This window comes from Chionomys nivalis, chromosome 16 (genome assembly GCF_950005125.1).
Source record: "Chionomys nivalis chromosome 16, mChiNiv1.1, whole genome shotgun sequence".
Taxonomy (NCBI): Eukaryota; Metazoa; Chordata; class Mammalia; order Rodentia; family Cricetidae; genus Chionomys; species Chionomys nivalis.
In genome coordinates this window covers 19,159,963-19,173,689 of record NC_080101.1, presented here as the reverse complement: position 1 = coordinate 19,173,689, position 13,727 = coordinate 19,159,963, and the positions used below count along the sequence as shown (strand labels likewise).

General features: G+C 46.7%; 1 protein-coding gene across 3 annotated transcripts in view; it reads left to right on the top strand.

Annotated features, from left to right (window-relative positions):
• The first annotated feature begins 200 nt into the window (after nt 1-200).
• Slc44a1 (solute carrier family 44 member 1) overlaps nt 201-13,727 on the top strand; it is a 148,535-nt gene continuing 135,008 nt past the window's right edge. For all 3 annotated transcript variants that reach the window (XM_057790341.1, XM_057790340.1, XM_057790339.1), the window contains exon 1: nt 201-557. In XM_057790341.1, coding sequence (XP_057646324.1) covers nt 525-557 — 33 coding nt within the window. In that variant the 5' untranslated portion in view covers nt 201-524. The remainder of the gene's footprint in view (nt 558-13,727) is intronic.

Below are 13,727 nucleotides of genomic sequence, written 5' to 3'. Positions count from 1 at the left end.
GCGAAATGGGCCCGGCGCCGCGCAGGCTCCGGCGCGCGCCCAAGGGCCCGGCCTCGTTCTGGCTGCCGTGGCCCCGCCGTCCGCGCGGCTCGGCGTTGCACTGGGGGCGGGGAGTCTGATGGGAGACGCGCGCGGCGGCGCCGAGGAGGAGGAGGCGGCGGCTGCAGCCCGGGAGAGGGAGCGGGAGAGGGACTGGGCGCGGGTGGTGGGAGGCGGGGGCCAGGGGGAGGTGCCGCCGCCGCCGCCCGCCCCTTTCCGCTGGGGAGCAGCTGCAGCAGCAGGAGCGGAGCCGGAGCCGCGCAGCCGCCGCCGCCGCCGCCACCACCGCCGGGGGATGTGGCCGGCGCCTGCCCCGAACCGCGCCGCCTCCTGACTTCTCGCCCGCCGTCGCCGTTGCTGCCGTCGCCGCCGAGTCGTGCGGGGCCAGGCCGCGCCCTCCCCGGGCGCCCGGCGGCTCGCATGCCGAGGGGCTCCGGGGCGTAGCTGCGCGCCCGGCGCCGCCTCCGGGCTCCTCCGGCCCCGCCATGGGCTGCTGCAGCTCCGCCTCCGCCGCGCAGGTGAGGGGCTCCCGCCTCCCGGCCGCCCGCCCGGATGCCTCCCCGCGCTGTGCGCGCCTGCCGAGCGGTGCCTTGGGCGCCCCTGCGGTGCCCTGCGCCCCTCCGGTCCTCGTCTCCCTCCCCCGCTGCCCGCCGCGCTCCCTCCCCCGCTTTCGCACCTGAGCCGCCCGTCCCGCCCGCCTTGCAGGTAGAGGCGCCCCTGGGCGCCCGCTCTGCCCCCAGGAGACGTCCTCTTCCCTCGTCTTGGGGCCCGCCTGCCTGCTCCCCACCTCCGCGGAGACCCCTCAGTCATCCACAGACTGTTTTCCGTGTCCCCAGAAGGTGCACCCCAGCTTGGGCTCTTCACCTCTCTTCCACCTTATTCCAGTTTCGGCTCCATTTAATAAGCTGCCCATTTCCCCTGGCCTGCTGTCCCCTCGTCCAGGATCAGGTGCTTCAGTGGGTCCCCGTGCTCTTCCAGGGCCCATTTCACAGATCCCACCCCCTCACTCCCCACCCCATCCCCCTTCTGTGCCTTGACCCCGGGCACCGCGGCCTCTCGGCTCACCGAGGGCCCTGCGGGAGCGCGGGGACTGGGCTGAGAAGGAGATTGGGCACCTGGTGGGTGACGGGAGCGTTACGGAAACTCCCTCTTTGTTGCCAGTGTAACAGGAGGAAGAGGTGCCGAATTTAGTTTTTCTGTGGGCACTGGCTGGATGTTGTCGCTGAGGGCTGAGATGCAGAGATTTCTCCCAGCTGCCACCCTGCCCCCATCCAAATTTCGCTAGCCGCCTTCTCCCTTTCCGATCAGAGCCTCTAACCTGGGTGGAAATGTTTGGACAACTGTGTAGGGATCAGATGTAATAGAACTTGACTGCTGGCCACTAATAACTGAGAGGACCTGTTTGTAAATTACCTAATTTAGTGGATTAGTGAGTGTATTTACAAATACGATAAAAAGCAGTCAGGAATACTGCATCAAACTGTCTGGTGGTGGTGTATGAAAAATAGGCTCTGACAACGGCTGGGATGTTTCTCCACAGTTTCATTAGCGTAGAATTTAACAGTAGTCTGTTTGTTTTTTTCTTTGGGTGTGGGGGGTGCGTTTGCTTGTAGAAATAAAGGCTGGCTGGTTTTTGGCGTAGAAAAAAAACGCTAGTTTTGGGGGAAAATTCCTCTAGGGATGTAGCGTCTGTGACACAGAAGTGTTTGCTGCTATGTGACTATATATAACTCAGTTTTAAATAACCTGCATACTTGTTCTGAAAAATCTGAGATCTGTCACAGAAACGACTAGAACTGAGAGAAGGACGTTGATGACTTATTAGGCATTCTTCCTGTTTGTCCAGTTCTTAGGCTGAGTCGTTTAGTTAAGTAGTTAAACCTTCCTATTCAGTTAGGTTAGCAAAGAAAAGCCATGTGTCTGGTGTTAAGGAAGGCTGGATCAGGGCTTTCGGATTAGCACATAGAGGTGTGGAGAAACATACCTTTCAACCGGTTAGGAATTTAGAGGCAGGGGGCACCTCTATTAATAAGTATGTATTGTTCATCTAATATTTAAATATAGTTTTCAACAAAAGATGTCTTTCACATTGCCTTTCTTTCCGGAATTGGCTTGCTGTGCACGCTCATTTGGTGGGGAAATGCCTTTAAGACAGGAAAGTATTGATAGTTTATGGGTGGCTTGTTCAGTGCATGAAAGATAATTTGGGAGGGCCGGGCGGGTTCTGCACCAGAACTCCACTTTAAACGGGTAATGGTCATGTGGTTGTCTTGCTCTACGTTGTAGTGGTGCAGAATGCAGACACATACCTTCTCTTCCTTTTTCCTCCTCCCAAAGGCACTGTTTTCTGCGTGCCACGTTCTGCAGACAAGATTCCTGTCTGAGGGGATTCATTTTTTACCACCTTGGGGATTTCTGTAGCCAATCAGCAGTTGTTAACATGGCTTTGAGTTCAGCTTTAGAGACTTAAAGTGTTCAGTGGAGCATGAAGGCAGGTTTTAGGTACAGGGACTGGTCATCATTTTCTTTCTTCTTATTTTAGAATTTTTGGGCATCATTCTTCATTTATGAAGTGTTCTCAATCTGGCTTTTTAACACTCAGCTCAGAAACAGCAGGCATTTGGATTGCTCTTGTATGTAGTGTGTTGTGTTGAGACAAAACAGGGGTACAACTTTAAATGTTCTCTGGGTACAGAACTGCAAGTTACTGAGCTGATTTTAGGGGTCATGAATGTATTTTCAGACAGAATATGTTTGATTCTGCTTTCTACTGGGTTGGGAATTTCTTGAGTGTAGAAACTGCTTTTGTTTTCCTCACTTCCCAGTTACTACAGTGCCTTGCTGTGTCTTACAGAGTGGCTCAGCTGTGGCTATTGAATGGAGTGCGTACTCACATTTGAACATTTGGCTAGCAAGTCACGGATTATGAACTCCCAACCCTGACCTGTGTCATTTCCGTGGTTTGGTGATCTAATCCCCCCAGACTATCCTCTGCTGAACTCAAACCCCAACTTTGTTAAGGTTTACCTCCCTCTCTCACATTTATTACTGTTCTATCAATGGGACCACTCGTAAAATGGAGCAAGTTTTTCCCTTCTCTCTTGACACCTGGCCCAGTATGTCTTTCTTTTAGTTAGTGCAGCGACTGTAACATCTGAAGGCTTGCCTGCAAGCTCTGATGATACCCTGCATAGCCTATCAAAATGTCCTACTCAGAGGTATCACCAGTAACTTCGAAGCTAGACTTTATTAGTGTATGTAAAGTATATTTTATTCTTGATGGGGTTGGGTGTTGAAGTATAATTTATTCCCCCTCCTTGTCTCTTACTATGGTGTAGATGCTTATAAAAGAGTTTATGGTCTCCTGAACTTTGATCTCTGTAGTTCTGATGCTATTGTATCCCTTTGCCATATCTGGGTATCATAATTTCCCATCAAAATAATTGTCCTGCTTTAAGAATGAAATTTAAAATATCATATTCTTTGATTGTATTTCACTGCTAAGGGAGTAAATTATTTATAAAATAATCTGTACAGTAGTAGGTACATATATGTACATTATACATATATATATAATATGCATATATTAGTATGTAATAGGTACATATTAACACAGCTCTTGCAGAACTATTTGGGTGATTTTTCTCCGCCTTAATTAGTAACCATTCTGCATTGTTGGAAATCGCTCTAAACAAGCCAGCGCATGATACCCTTTGCCTGTAAGTCTGCTTGAAGGAAGCATCAAAGTAAGATAATCTAGAGTTTCTTTTTACAACACGAATTCTCCCAAAGACTCTGACCGTTTATTCCCATCTCTCCAGGATTCATTTCTTCTGCTATAACCTGACTTAATTTCTATTCTCGTAATGTTAAACTTCAAAGTTCACTTGTAAATCTTCAAATTTATTAAATGTCCTTTCCCATTGACAAGCCAGTGTAAATGAAGGAAGTTTGTGAAAGATTGCTTAGCAACTTTCTGTAAGCCTTTGTCGCTAATGGATGGATCATTATTTCTGACACAGCAGTGCTTTGGAGGCGAGGAATTTCTCAAGCCTCTAACCTCAGAACTGGAAAGAAAGGAGGAGTTTTCTCTGCTTTATGGGCCTCACTTTAGAAGACCCTTGGGCACTGTCTTGTCCCAAGCCCTTTAAATTGAGGGTGACACATTTAACTGCCATTTCTTTAGCATGCTGCCATATTTGGAGAGTGACAGAAAACAGGAGTCATTTTCCTTTTACCATCTGAATAACTTGTAGCAATTTTCTAATGCTGTATTCACATTGGCTGTCGAATTCGAAGTCAGGTGATAAAAATGAAATTGAAGGATTAGTGGAATCAGTGACAGAGACAGAGTCGCTCAATTAAAAACTGCTCAGGGAAGTAAACTTCATTGAGGAGCGAAATGGTCGTGCTAAAAAACATGTAAGTCAGGCTGCGCTGGTGGCCAGGCCTGTGATTCAAACACTCAGAAGACTGGAGGATTCCTGGGAGTTTAGTGACCATGAGAGGAGTTCCCAGGCCAGTCTGAGGGCTATGTAGTAAGCCCTTGCCTCCAGCAAACACACACCCAGTATGGTAAGACGTTAGTGAATGTTAGAATTGGCTGGGAAATAGTATTGAAATGGTATGCTGTGTTATCTGTTTTTAGAGTCCTTGTCTTGTGTTTATATCCATGGTAATCAGATTGATTTTGCTTCCATGTTAAAACTGTAGAAACTGGCCGGGCGGTGGTGGCGCACGCCTTTAATCCCAGCACTTGGGAGGCAGAGGCAGGCGGATCTCTGTGAGTTCGAGACCAGCCTGGTCTACAGAGCTAGTTCCAGGACAGGCTCCACAGCCACAGAGAAACCCTGTCTCGAAAAACCAAAAAAAAAAAAAAAAAAAAAAAAAAAAAAAAAAAAAAAACTGTAGAAACTGAGACTTGGAGGTTAGGAAAATGTCCGGAGTCACGCAGAGACCCACTCAGTGGTTAAGACTTGCTGCCGGCATTGTCTGCTTCTTGACTTGTGTGCTTTCCCTGTGTTCACACACATAGTTCCTGAATTCAAAGTCTCTGTGTACATTTTAATCTGTAAAAAAAGGTCAATTTTGTATGAAAGAATTTCCAAGTTAAATTTCTTACTGCTTTGAAACCCCCACAGTTAGGAGCTGGGGAGGACCATCTTGTGATTAAGCAGGGCTTATCCAGTGGGATTGCTCCCAGACTTAGCAGGGTCTAGCCATGCTTTTTTTTTTTAAATATTTATTTATTTATTATGTATACAATATTCTGTCTGTGTGTATGACTGCAGGCCAGAAGAGGGCACCAGACTCCACTACAGATGGTTGTGAGCCACCATGTGGCTGCCGGGAATTGAACCCAGGACCTTTGGAAGAGCAGGCAATGCTCTTAACCACTGAGCCATCTCTCCAGCCCCCTCAAGCCATGCTTTTTGATGTGCAAGCTTTGCCATTTAAAAATGCTACTGACACGGGAAGAATATTAGCTATACAAATTTATTTTGCTCTGGTAATTGGTTCACACTCCCCCTTCCATGCTCCCTCCCCATTAGAATACTAAGGAGATCTTTCAGTTTTGTAGGTTTGCACTGCAGTTTGTAGACTATTTAGAGATGCTAGACATGAAGCAGCATCACCGTCTTCCTGTTCTGTTGATCTGAGCTCCAGCTCAGAATCATGAGGTTGTCCGGTCAGAGACCTAGGTTATGGGGTGGCTGGGCCCTTGCTGTTGATTCTTAGTATCTTAATTGATCTCAACCTTGACTACGCATTAGGATCACTGGAGGAGTTTAAAATTGTTGACTCCTGGGGCTCACTCTTGGAGAGTTCAGTTTAACTGGTTCAGTGGTACTGATAAGACCCCACTGGTGATTGAGACAATCACCTTTGTCCGGGCAGTTTCATCTCCAGTGAGTTCAGTTACAGCCTGTGAGGACAGTTCCCAGACTGGATCATTAAACTGAAACAAGTCCCTACTGACCCATCGCCAGCGACTGATTGACACTAGAACATTGTGTAGATACTCAGCGCACATGTCTAAAACCCAAGTTGGCCTCCAGATTTATCCTCTTCCCCTGTCTCAGTGTATCTGGTTCACTGAGTGCTACCAGTAGTCGTGGGTCTAGGAAGTCTGAGTCATGAAGGGAGACTCTTCTGTTCTTCCAAGCCTGCCACCACATCACTGCCAGCCTCCTAGCTAAGCATCATCTCCACCCAGTACCTTGTGTCCTTTCGGCTTCAGTCTCTTTGAAAAGTCTAAACTGATTGGCTGTGTTCCTCTCCTACTTAAAGTTATGTAGTGGTTCTGATGACTGGGCCCAAAGACGAGATTCTCCTAACATCACCGAGATGGACTGGTCCCCTCTGCACCTCTGTTCCAGCCTCCACTCCCTCGGTATTTCAGCGTCCCGAGTGCTTCGGGCAGTCTTCTAGGGCTTTCCCACACGTGTTCACTTGTTAGAAGGCTCCCTGCTTTTCCATCTTTTATGGCCTTGGACTGGCTACTTTCAATTGCATCCTGAAATTCACTTCTTGGGAGATTTTTCTGATCCTCCAAAGTAGGCCAGGTCTCCTCTTTAAACTCCCCATTGCCTTGCATTTTTCTTTTGGAACACATAATAGCATAAGCATATAAGTCTAGTTACAATTGATGTCTAGACTGTGAGTCTGCCTACCATAACCTACGGATAGAGTCTGACCTGCTAACCTGTGTTTATATGGCTTGCAAGCTGAGAATGGTGTTTACATAGTTGATGAGAAGATTGAGACAAATATGGCTGAGGCAAATAAACAGGAAAGAATATTGTTTCATGAGAAATGTATGAAATTTGGGTGTCTTTGCTCTAAAGTTAAGTTTTGTTAAGCCACAGCCACCTTTCCTGTCTGCTGTACTATGCAGTGGTCCAGGAGAGTAGTTCTCCGAGACCTTACTGCTCACAAGCACCGGGATTAAGTCTGGGTCCTTTGCGTGCAGTGTTTGCTGAGCCTTGTTCTGTCCTGGGCTGATGAGGGGATGATCTTGTCTGCTCTGTGTGTTCCTGCTGGGCTCTGCTTAGCTGACACTGATTCATGTAAGTACTTGGGAAGTATTCTTTCTCCTAATGGTGTGGGTGAGCTACTTTCCCAACTCTCCTGTTTCCAAGTTCAATGTGGACTTTTTTCCTTAAGGATAAAGTCTTTAGAGGAAGTCTCAACAAATTTCAGCCGAATCCTTAGGCTGCCTCAGGTGAACTGTGGCTCATGTTTTTAAACATAGTGTCTTTTCTTCTGTTATTTTTTTGTTTTATTTATTTGAAGTAGGACATGCCTTTTCTTTTTTAAAGGAGAGTGGCGTTTTCTGGTATATTTTATTATACTTAATCAAGGAACATCAACTTTTTCTTCCTTGCTGTATGGGCTTATTATTAATTTCATAATATTTTCAGCATAGGTAGTAGTTCAGATTAAGACTTTACAAACATTTGATTAACTGCTGAAATTATTTACGTTCCAAACCATATTATTACTCCTGTTAGGTGCTCACCACAACCAGACAGGCATTTATTTAGAAGTGAAGTTCTTAAAGAAGACATTTATTCTCATTTCTCTATGTGTTAATGTGTGTGAGTACACACGTATGTGTGGACAGTCTGGTGTTCTTCCTTACGCTGCCTTTTTGTTAGGCATGGTCTCTTACTGGCCTGGAATTCACTAATGGGAAAGGCTGTTTGGGGAGCCAGTCCATGGCATCAGCTTCTATCTTGCTGTGTATAGTGCCACCCTTGACTTTTCCACTGGGCTTGAGGGGTTGAAGTTAGTTCTTCCTGCCGGCAAGGCAAGCACCGTAGTGACTGAGCTATCTCCCTATCCCATAGTCTATGTTTAAGGTTGCCAGATACCAAAAAAATGTTAAGCACAAAAGTTATCTCTGGGTACATTTGTATAATGTCAAGGAAAGAAAATAGCAGGAAGACAGGAAAATTGAAAAGAGGTGGCTGCTTCAGGCTGTTTAAGTACCAGTGACGGAACTACATGCTTTACTTTGTAGTGTTGTGGTAACGTGAGCAAGATTCCTCATTACAAGTCACTTAGGGTGTTGCAGCCAGAAGAAGAAAACAGCAAATCACCCTTGAATCCAAATACTGGAAACATTAAACAAAATTTATTCTTTCCTGTTCAGTCCTGGGGTGGGGGCAGGGTCCCAGGGAGTTTGCTTAGTGACTCCATGATGACTCAAGTGGCAAGGATACTCCTTCTCTCCTTGTTTCTGTTCCCTCTCTTCTGTCCCCCCCCTCCCTCCTTTTCCTCCCTCCCTTCCCTCCCTCTCTCCTTCCCTTCCTCCCCTCTCTCCCTCCCACCTGTAGTTCAGGCTGGCTTCAGACTCAGGCAGCTATCTCAGTCTCAAGTCTGGAGGTTACTGCTGTGAGCTACCACACCCAGCTCTTTTTTCTGCAGTCTTCAGGGAGGAGCCTTTCCTCGCTTAGCTCCACTTGTGACCTGTGTCTTCCTGATGGACTTTTCCAATAATCTCTGCTGGTTTTCCTTGGATGGAAATTACAGAAGGCGGCTATAATCCTCATCCCTGATAGTGTTTAGCAGGGTGAAAGCAAAGACTAGTAGTTTGGTCCAGTCTGTAGCCTGTACGCCCCAAGATAACTGTGAATGGGGCCCAACACAAAATGGTAATTACAGAACAGAATGCATTCTGAGAGTTTTTCACTTATTTTTTGTGACAATTGTGCCGTTCTGCAGTGTGAACTTTGTAGATGGTGATCACATGTTTCAGTGTCAGAAGGTTGGACACACCTGGTGGACTAACCAGAATTTCCCTCTTAAGTCAGGTAGGGTAGGACAGCCAGCTACAAGTGGGAGGGCCCTGTGGCCCTGGGACCGCTGCCTCAGGGTAGCCCCGGGAGTCCGGCAGGGCAGCTAGGAGAGCTGCCATTTTCTTCTGTTTGTGAAATCACACTTCCTTAGTTTTCCTAACTGTTTTGTGTATCTCCAGTACAAACCTTTTACAGTCCCTAGTTTTGAGTCTCACTAAAGTGACCCCCCTCCCCACCAGACAGGGCTGTAGCCACTGCTCAAACCACAGCCCCTTTCTTTCTCCTCCTTCATGCCCACAGCCCCTTTCTCTGGCTGACAAAAGGACAGCTTCAGAGAAAGAACTTCTGAGGTTGGAGTATGGTTAAGTAGTTAATTAACATTCCTCCAAGAGTGGTCCCAGGGGAGTCTGAGAGTTCAGAGAGCCTCTTCCATTCCAGCCTCCCACTCTTTTCCTTTCTACCTCTTCTGGACTCTTCCATCTGGTGGTGCCTGGTGATCTTTACCTCTGTCTGCTTGGCATTCAGTTTTCCTCTTTAGCTTCCCCTTTTCTGTTTCTCCCCAGCACTACCTAGCGTACTCTACAGCTGTGGTGTGCAGTAGAACAGAAGTGGGGAGCCAGGAGGCAGGCAGTGGCTCTGTTTTAGTTTTGTCCTTCACCTGCTTAACTTTGGCTTTTTTTTTTTTTTTTTAGCAGTGAAAATGAAGATTCACATTGTTTAGAATATCCCCCGATAGAAAGTGGTCTCTCTCTGCGTGCCAGACACAGCTCTGTAATAAATAGAGTTTTGGAAGTGGAAGTGGAAGTTAACGGCTGATATGTAAAAATGTTCAATTTCGTTAGTACTAAGGCTAAAGGAGGGGCGCCCCTCTATGCCAGTGACCTTGATAAAAGTTAACAGAATAATATTAATTGCCTCTGTGGTTTTGACTCAAATAGACGTTATCGATTTGCTGAATAAATTGGAGTAACCCTCTTGGGGTACTGCTTGACAGCCTACAGTAAAAGCCACGTTAAAAATTGTTGACCTCCTCTCGTGAAGTAGTCATGTGACGTGCAAAGATGCTTCCGCCATGACCTTATTTGCTTATTTTGTTTACTTATTGTGGGTCGGTGGATGACTACGGAGTCAGACAGCTGTGCAAGTCAGTCCTCCCTACCCTGTGGGCTCCTGGACTTGAAGTCAGTGCGTCATCAGGCCTGGTGGCAGGTTCCTGGATCCACTGAGCTATCTTGTGGGCCCTGTTGTGTTATTTATAACAGCAGGAGAGTTCAGGCTTACTGTTATACTTCTGATTTCAAACTTTCTCTTTTTTAAAAAAATATAACATCCATTTGCATTTAGTGTGCTGGATTTGGTCACTGCCCCCAAGTCCTCCCTTAGTGGTTAAGTGGCAGTTGACCTGTGCCATGGTTTCCATCCCCTCTCTGAGAGGCACTTAGCCCCAGAGGATTGAGCACCATTGTGTCTGGGAACTGCCAGACAATGGGTTTGGATTTCTGTTCCAACACCAGCTCACTTATTTGGGCTGACATCCTAGGTTATTGGTACCTTGGTTTCACCAGAAGACAATGGAAATTTCATGGACTTGGATCAAACTATACAAATGATAAAAATGTCCCAAAAGTTTCCATATTAATGTAAACTGAAAAGTTCTATCACCCGTGCTCCCACTAAAAAGGCAGCCTTGGATTTGCGTTTTGGAAGACTGACCCTGAATCCAAAATGGTTCCCTGTGTTAGGGGACAAGTGCTGGAATGACATGGATGGTGGTCACAGCAGAGGCCAAGCTGGGCCTAGGAGCCTAGGGAGTGAGGAGGTGGGGGTGGGAGGTGTGGGTATAGCAGTTGGCTTCCTGGACATCGGTCGCTCTTCACCTCCCTGCATTTGAAAGGAGTGAGACCTTAGAGAAGGGCGAAGGAAGAAGCAACAGCGGAAAGGATAGCTTGGTCCAGCAAGGAGAGGCATGAACTGCTGCATTTCAGTATATGAAGGAGTTCTGACCAGGGAGGCGAGAAGAGATGCCAAGGGAGGCTGTCACATTTGAATGGATGGGAAATGAGCAGCCATGGGTCATTTAAAGACCACGTTAACAGTGTATCTGTGCAGATGGGACAATGATACAAGGCAGGGCAGAGGCCCCAGAGGAAGCAGAAGAGACCTTGTGGAGTTGAAGTAATAAAGGCTCTCCTGCCTGGATGTGGGCATGAAGGGTAGAGCAGGGGACAGGACAGATGTTTTGGGTGGTGATCAGAACTCCTATGCAGTGGGAGACGGCTGTTGAGATTGACAGATGTGGGAATTGGTAGGGCGAGTGAGTGGGGAGAGGAAGGAGAGCCAAATTTTGAATGGACTCAGTAGAGGTGATTCTTGGTGTCTCCAGCTAGTGCGGTCTCTCAGCTGAAGATCACGGATGGGTTTGGGAACATGCGCACACCATGGGCAGGAGGAACTTCAAGTATGGGTGGTTGCCAAGGGGCAGGGGAAGGCACCGTGATAGTGACTTGGGGAGGAAGGGTTTATTTTGGGCCATGTTTTGGGAAATACAGAGAATTGTGGGGAAGGCTTAAAGCCTGGGGCAGCTAGCTCCCTTTTGCCAGAAATGTGAGGCAACAGCTTGTTCACATTTTGACAGATCCAGAAGCAGAGATCTCAGTCCAGAAACAAGGTCTTCTCTAACCCTCAAAGGCCCACCCTAGTGGCTCACCCTTAGAGACCAGTCTCTGCCAGACAGGCTTCACAGCCTTTCAGAATAGCATGGGCCAGGGCTTCAGGTCGGTTAGCCTGTGGGAACCATTTCAGAACTAAACCGTAATAGGCACTAAATCGGAGCAGGCAGCTATGTAGAGGGGCCCAGTTAACTGAGCAGGCAGCTATGCAGATTGCCAGTGCCCACTAGCTGCTGATCGAAGGTTAGACGTTTCCTGTGATAATCTCAGATCTAAGGTGGCCGCCTGAGTTATCCCCAATTTAGAGATGAAACAGGCACAAATATATATGCACTGCCACCGAGCAGTTTAAAACCAAATTAGTTCTGAGGATGTTCCTGTTGCTTCATCTTCTCCCTTGGTGTCTATTAAGAACTGCTACAGTTGGGTGGTGAAATGGCTGTAGCTTAGATGCGTCCTTTTTGTTGAGTGAGCTCAGAGATGATGTGTGCTGTTTATTCTTTTTAACTAGGGAGAGGGCACTGAGAGCAGGTAAAGGGACTGATTGCGTGAAAAATATCCTGCAACCCACATGCGCGAGGAAAGAACAGCCTGCTGTAGATCAGCTTCTGGCCTTCAGTTGTGCTGTACCATGGGGCTCCCCAATAAGTAGAATTAATTTTTAAAAAGTATATATTGGTTAGTGTATAAAAACTTCGAGCGGGGTTAATATAAGTGGTTTTTAGAAAACTTGAGATTCAGTGGTGACATTTCTTCCTGGACCTTTCTGTATTTTACTCTGAGAACTTAGGTTTGAGAAGTTTATCTTGGAAGTAGAATTGTTAATGTGATCTTGTCTTTCCTGACAGATGACTAGAGGGACACATACACACAGAGTATGTGTATTCTCTGCCTTATTGTTTGCTGGTGTTTTGAGACAGTTGCAGACAGTTCAATCAGGTTTTATTAGGAAGGTTTGGAATAGTTGAAGAGGACACTTCATTTTAAAAGTGAGTGTGATTTTAGTTTTGGGGTACTTTAAACCCTTTAAACACACAGTTTAACTTGAGAAAGTAAGCCATGACCAGGTGGAAACATTTGTTTCTCTTTAGTTGCTAACAAGACACAGAGGCCTAGACTCCTGGTGCTGCCACTTAATGGTTAGCTCTTGCCAGGTCAGGTTGTCCCATGCTCTGTTGGTCTCACGTAAAGATACAAATTACAGATACCTTGATGGCTCCCTGAAGTACCTGCTTCCCGACGTGTCTGCAGTCGGAAAAGCTGAGAACTCCATACCCTCTTTGCCTTCTCCTTGCCCCACCTTGAGGAGCCATAGTACATGGTAACATATTCAGACGTCATCTCCCCACCCTCACTCCCACATCCAGAAGAGAATTTGCTTCCCTGGCCTTCGCTGGACTCATCTATCCTATAAATATCTTTCTGTTTACATCATCCACCCTGTATCTCTCCTGTCTGCTGCATGGATATGTTAGGTGACTGGTCATCAAGTGGAACATTGTTAAGACTTAGTCATTGTTAGGAGTGGTGTAAATGGAAGTGGAAGTGTACCTGGTGTCCACGCTTCACCTGTGACAGTTTCTAGTTCTGACTGGACTGCTGCTAATTCAAAGAAAGTTATCCCATGGGTCCCCCCCACCCCTCGCACACACCTCAGACAGGGCTTCTCTTTGTAGCCTTGGATGTCCTGGAACTTGCTCTGTAGACCAGTCTGTTCTGTAACTCGAAGATATCCTCCTGCCTCTGCCTCATGAGTGCTGGGATTAAAGGAATTTACCACTATCACCTGGCTTCACATGGAGTTTTTCTACAGAAATCAAACAATGCCTGGGGCTAACCAAGTTAGCACTGAGGTAGCCATGAATTTTATATCATGTCTACTAATGAGTTTGGTTCAGGCTTTGCATAAGTTCTTTAGGCTGTGGAGAACTCACAGTTTCATGTCTCAGCAGCAGCTCTTTTTCCACTTATTAGAGACTTTTGTTTCATGGGCTAAGCTTATGTCCTTGTAACTTTATCATTGGCCCTGGTTTTGTACCTGTTAGTCACATAAAATGAAAAACTGAAATCATCCTTTAATGTTTGCCAAGTTTTATGTGTCTGCCTCTCTGTCTGTATTTTAATTGTAAAAACCTGTTATATTAAAAAAAAAAGTCATGCTTCTAGAGCCTTTGTTCTGGACTCATTTTTCTTCATGCTCTGTTTAAAAGATTAT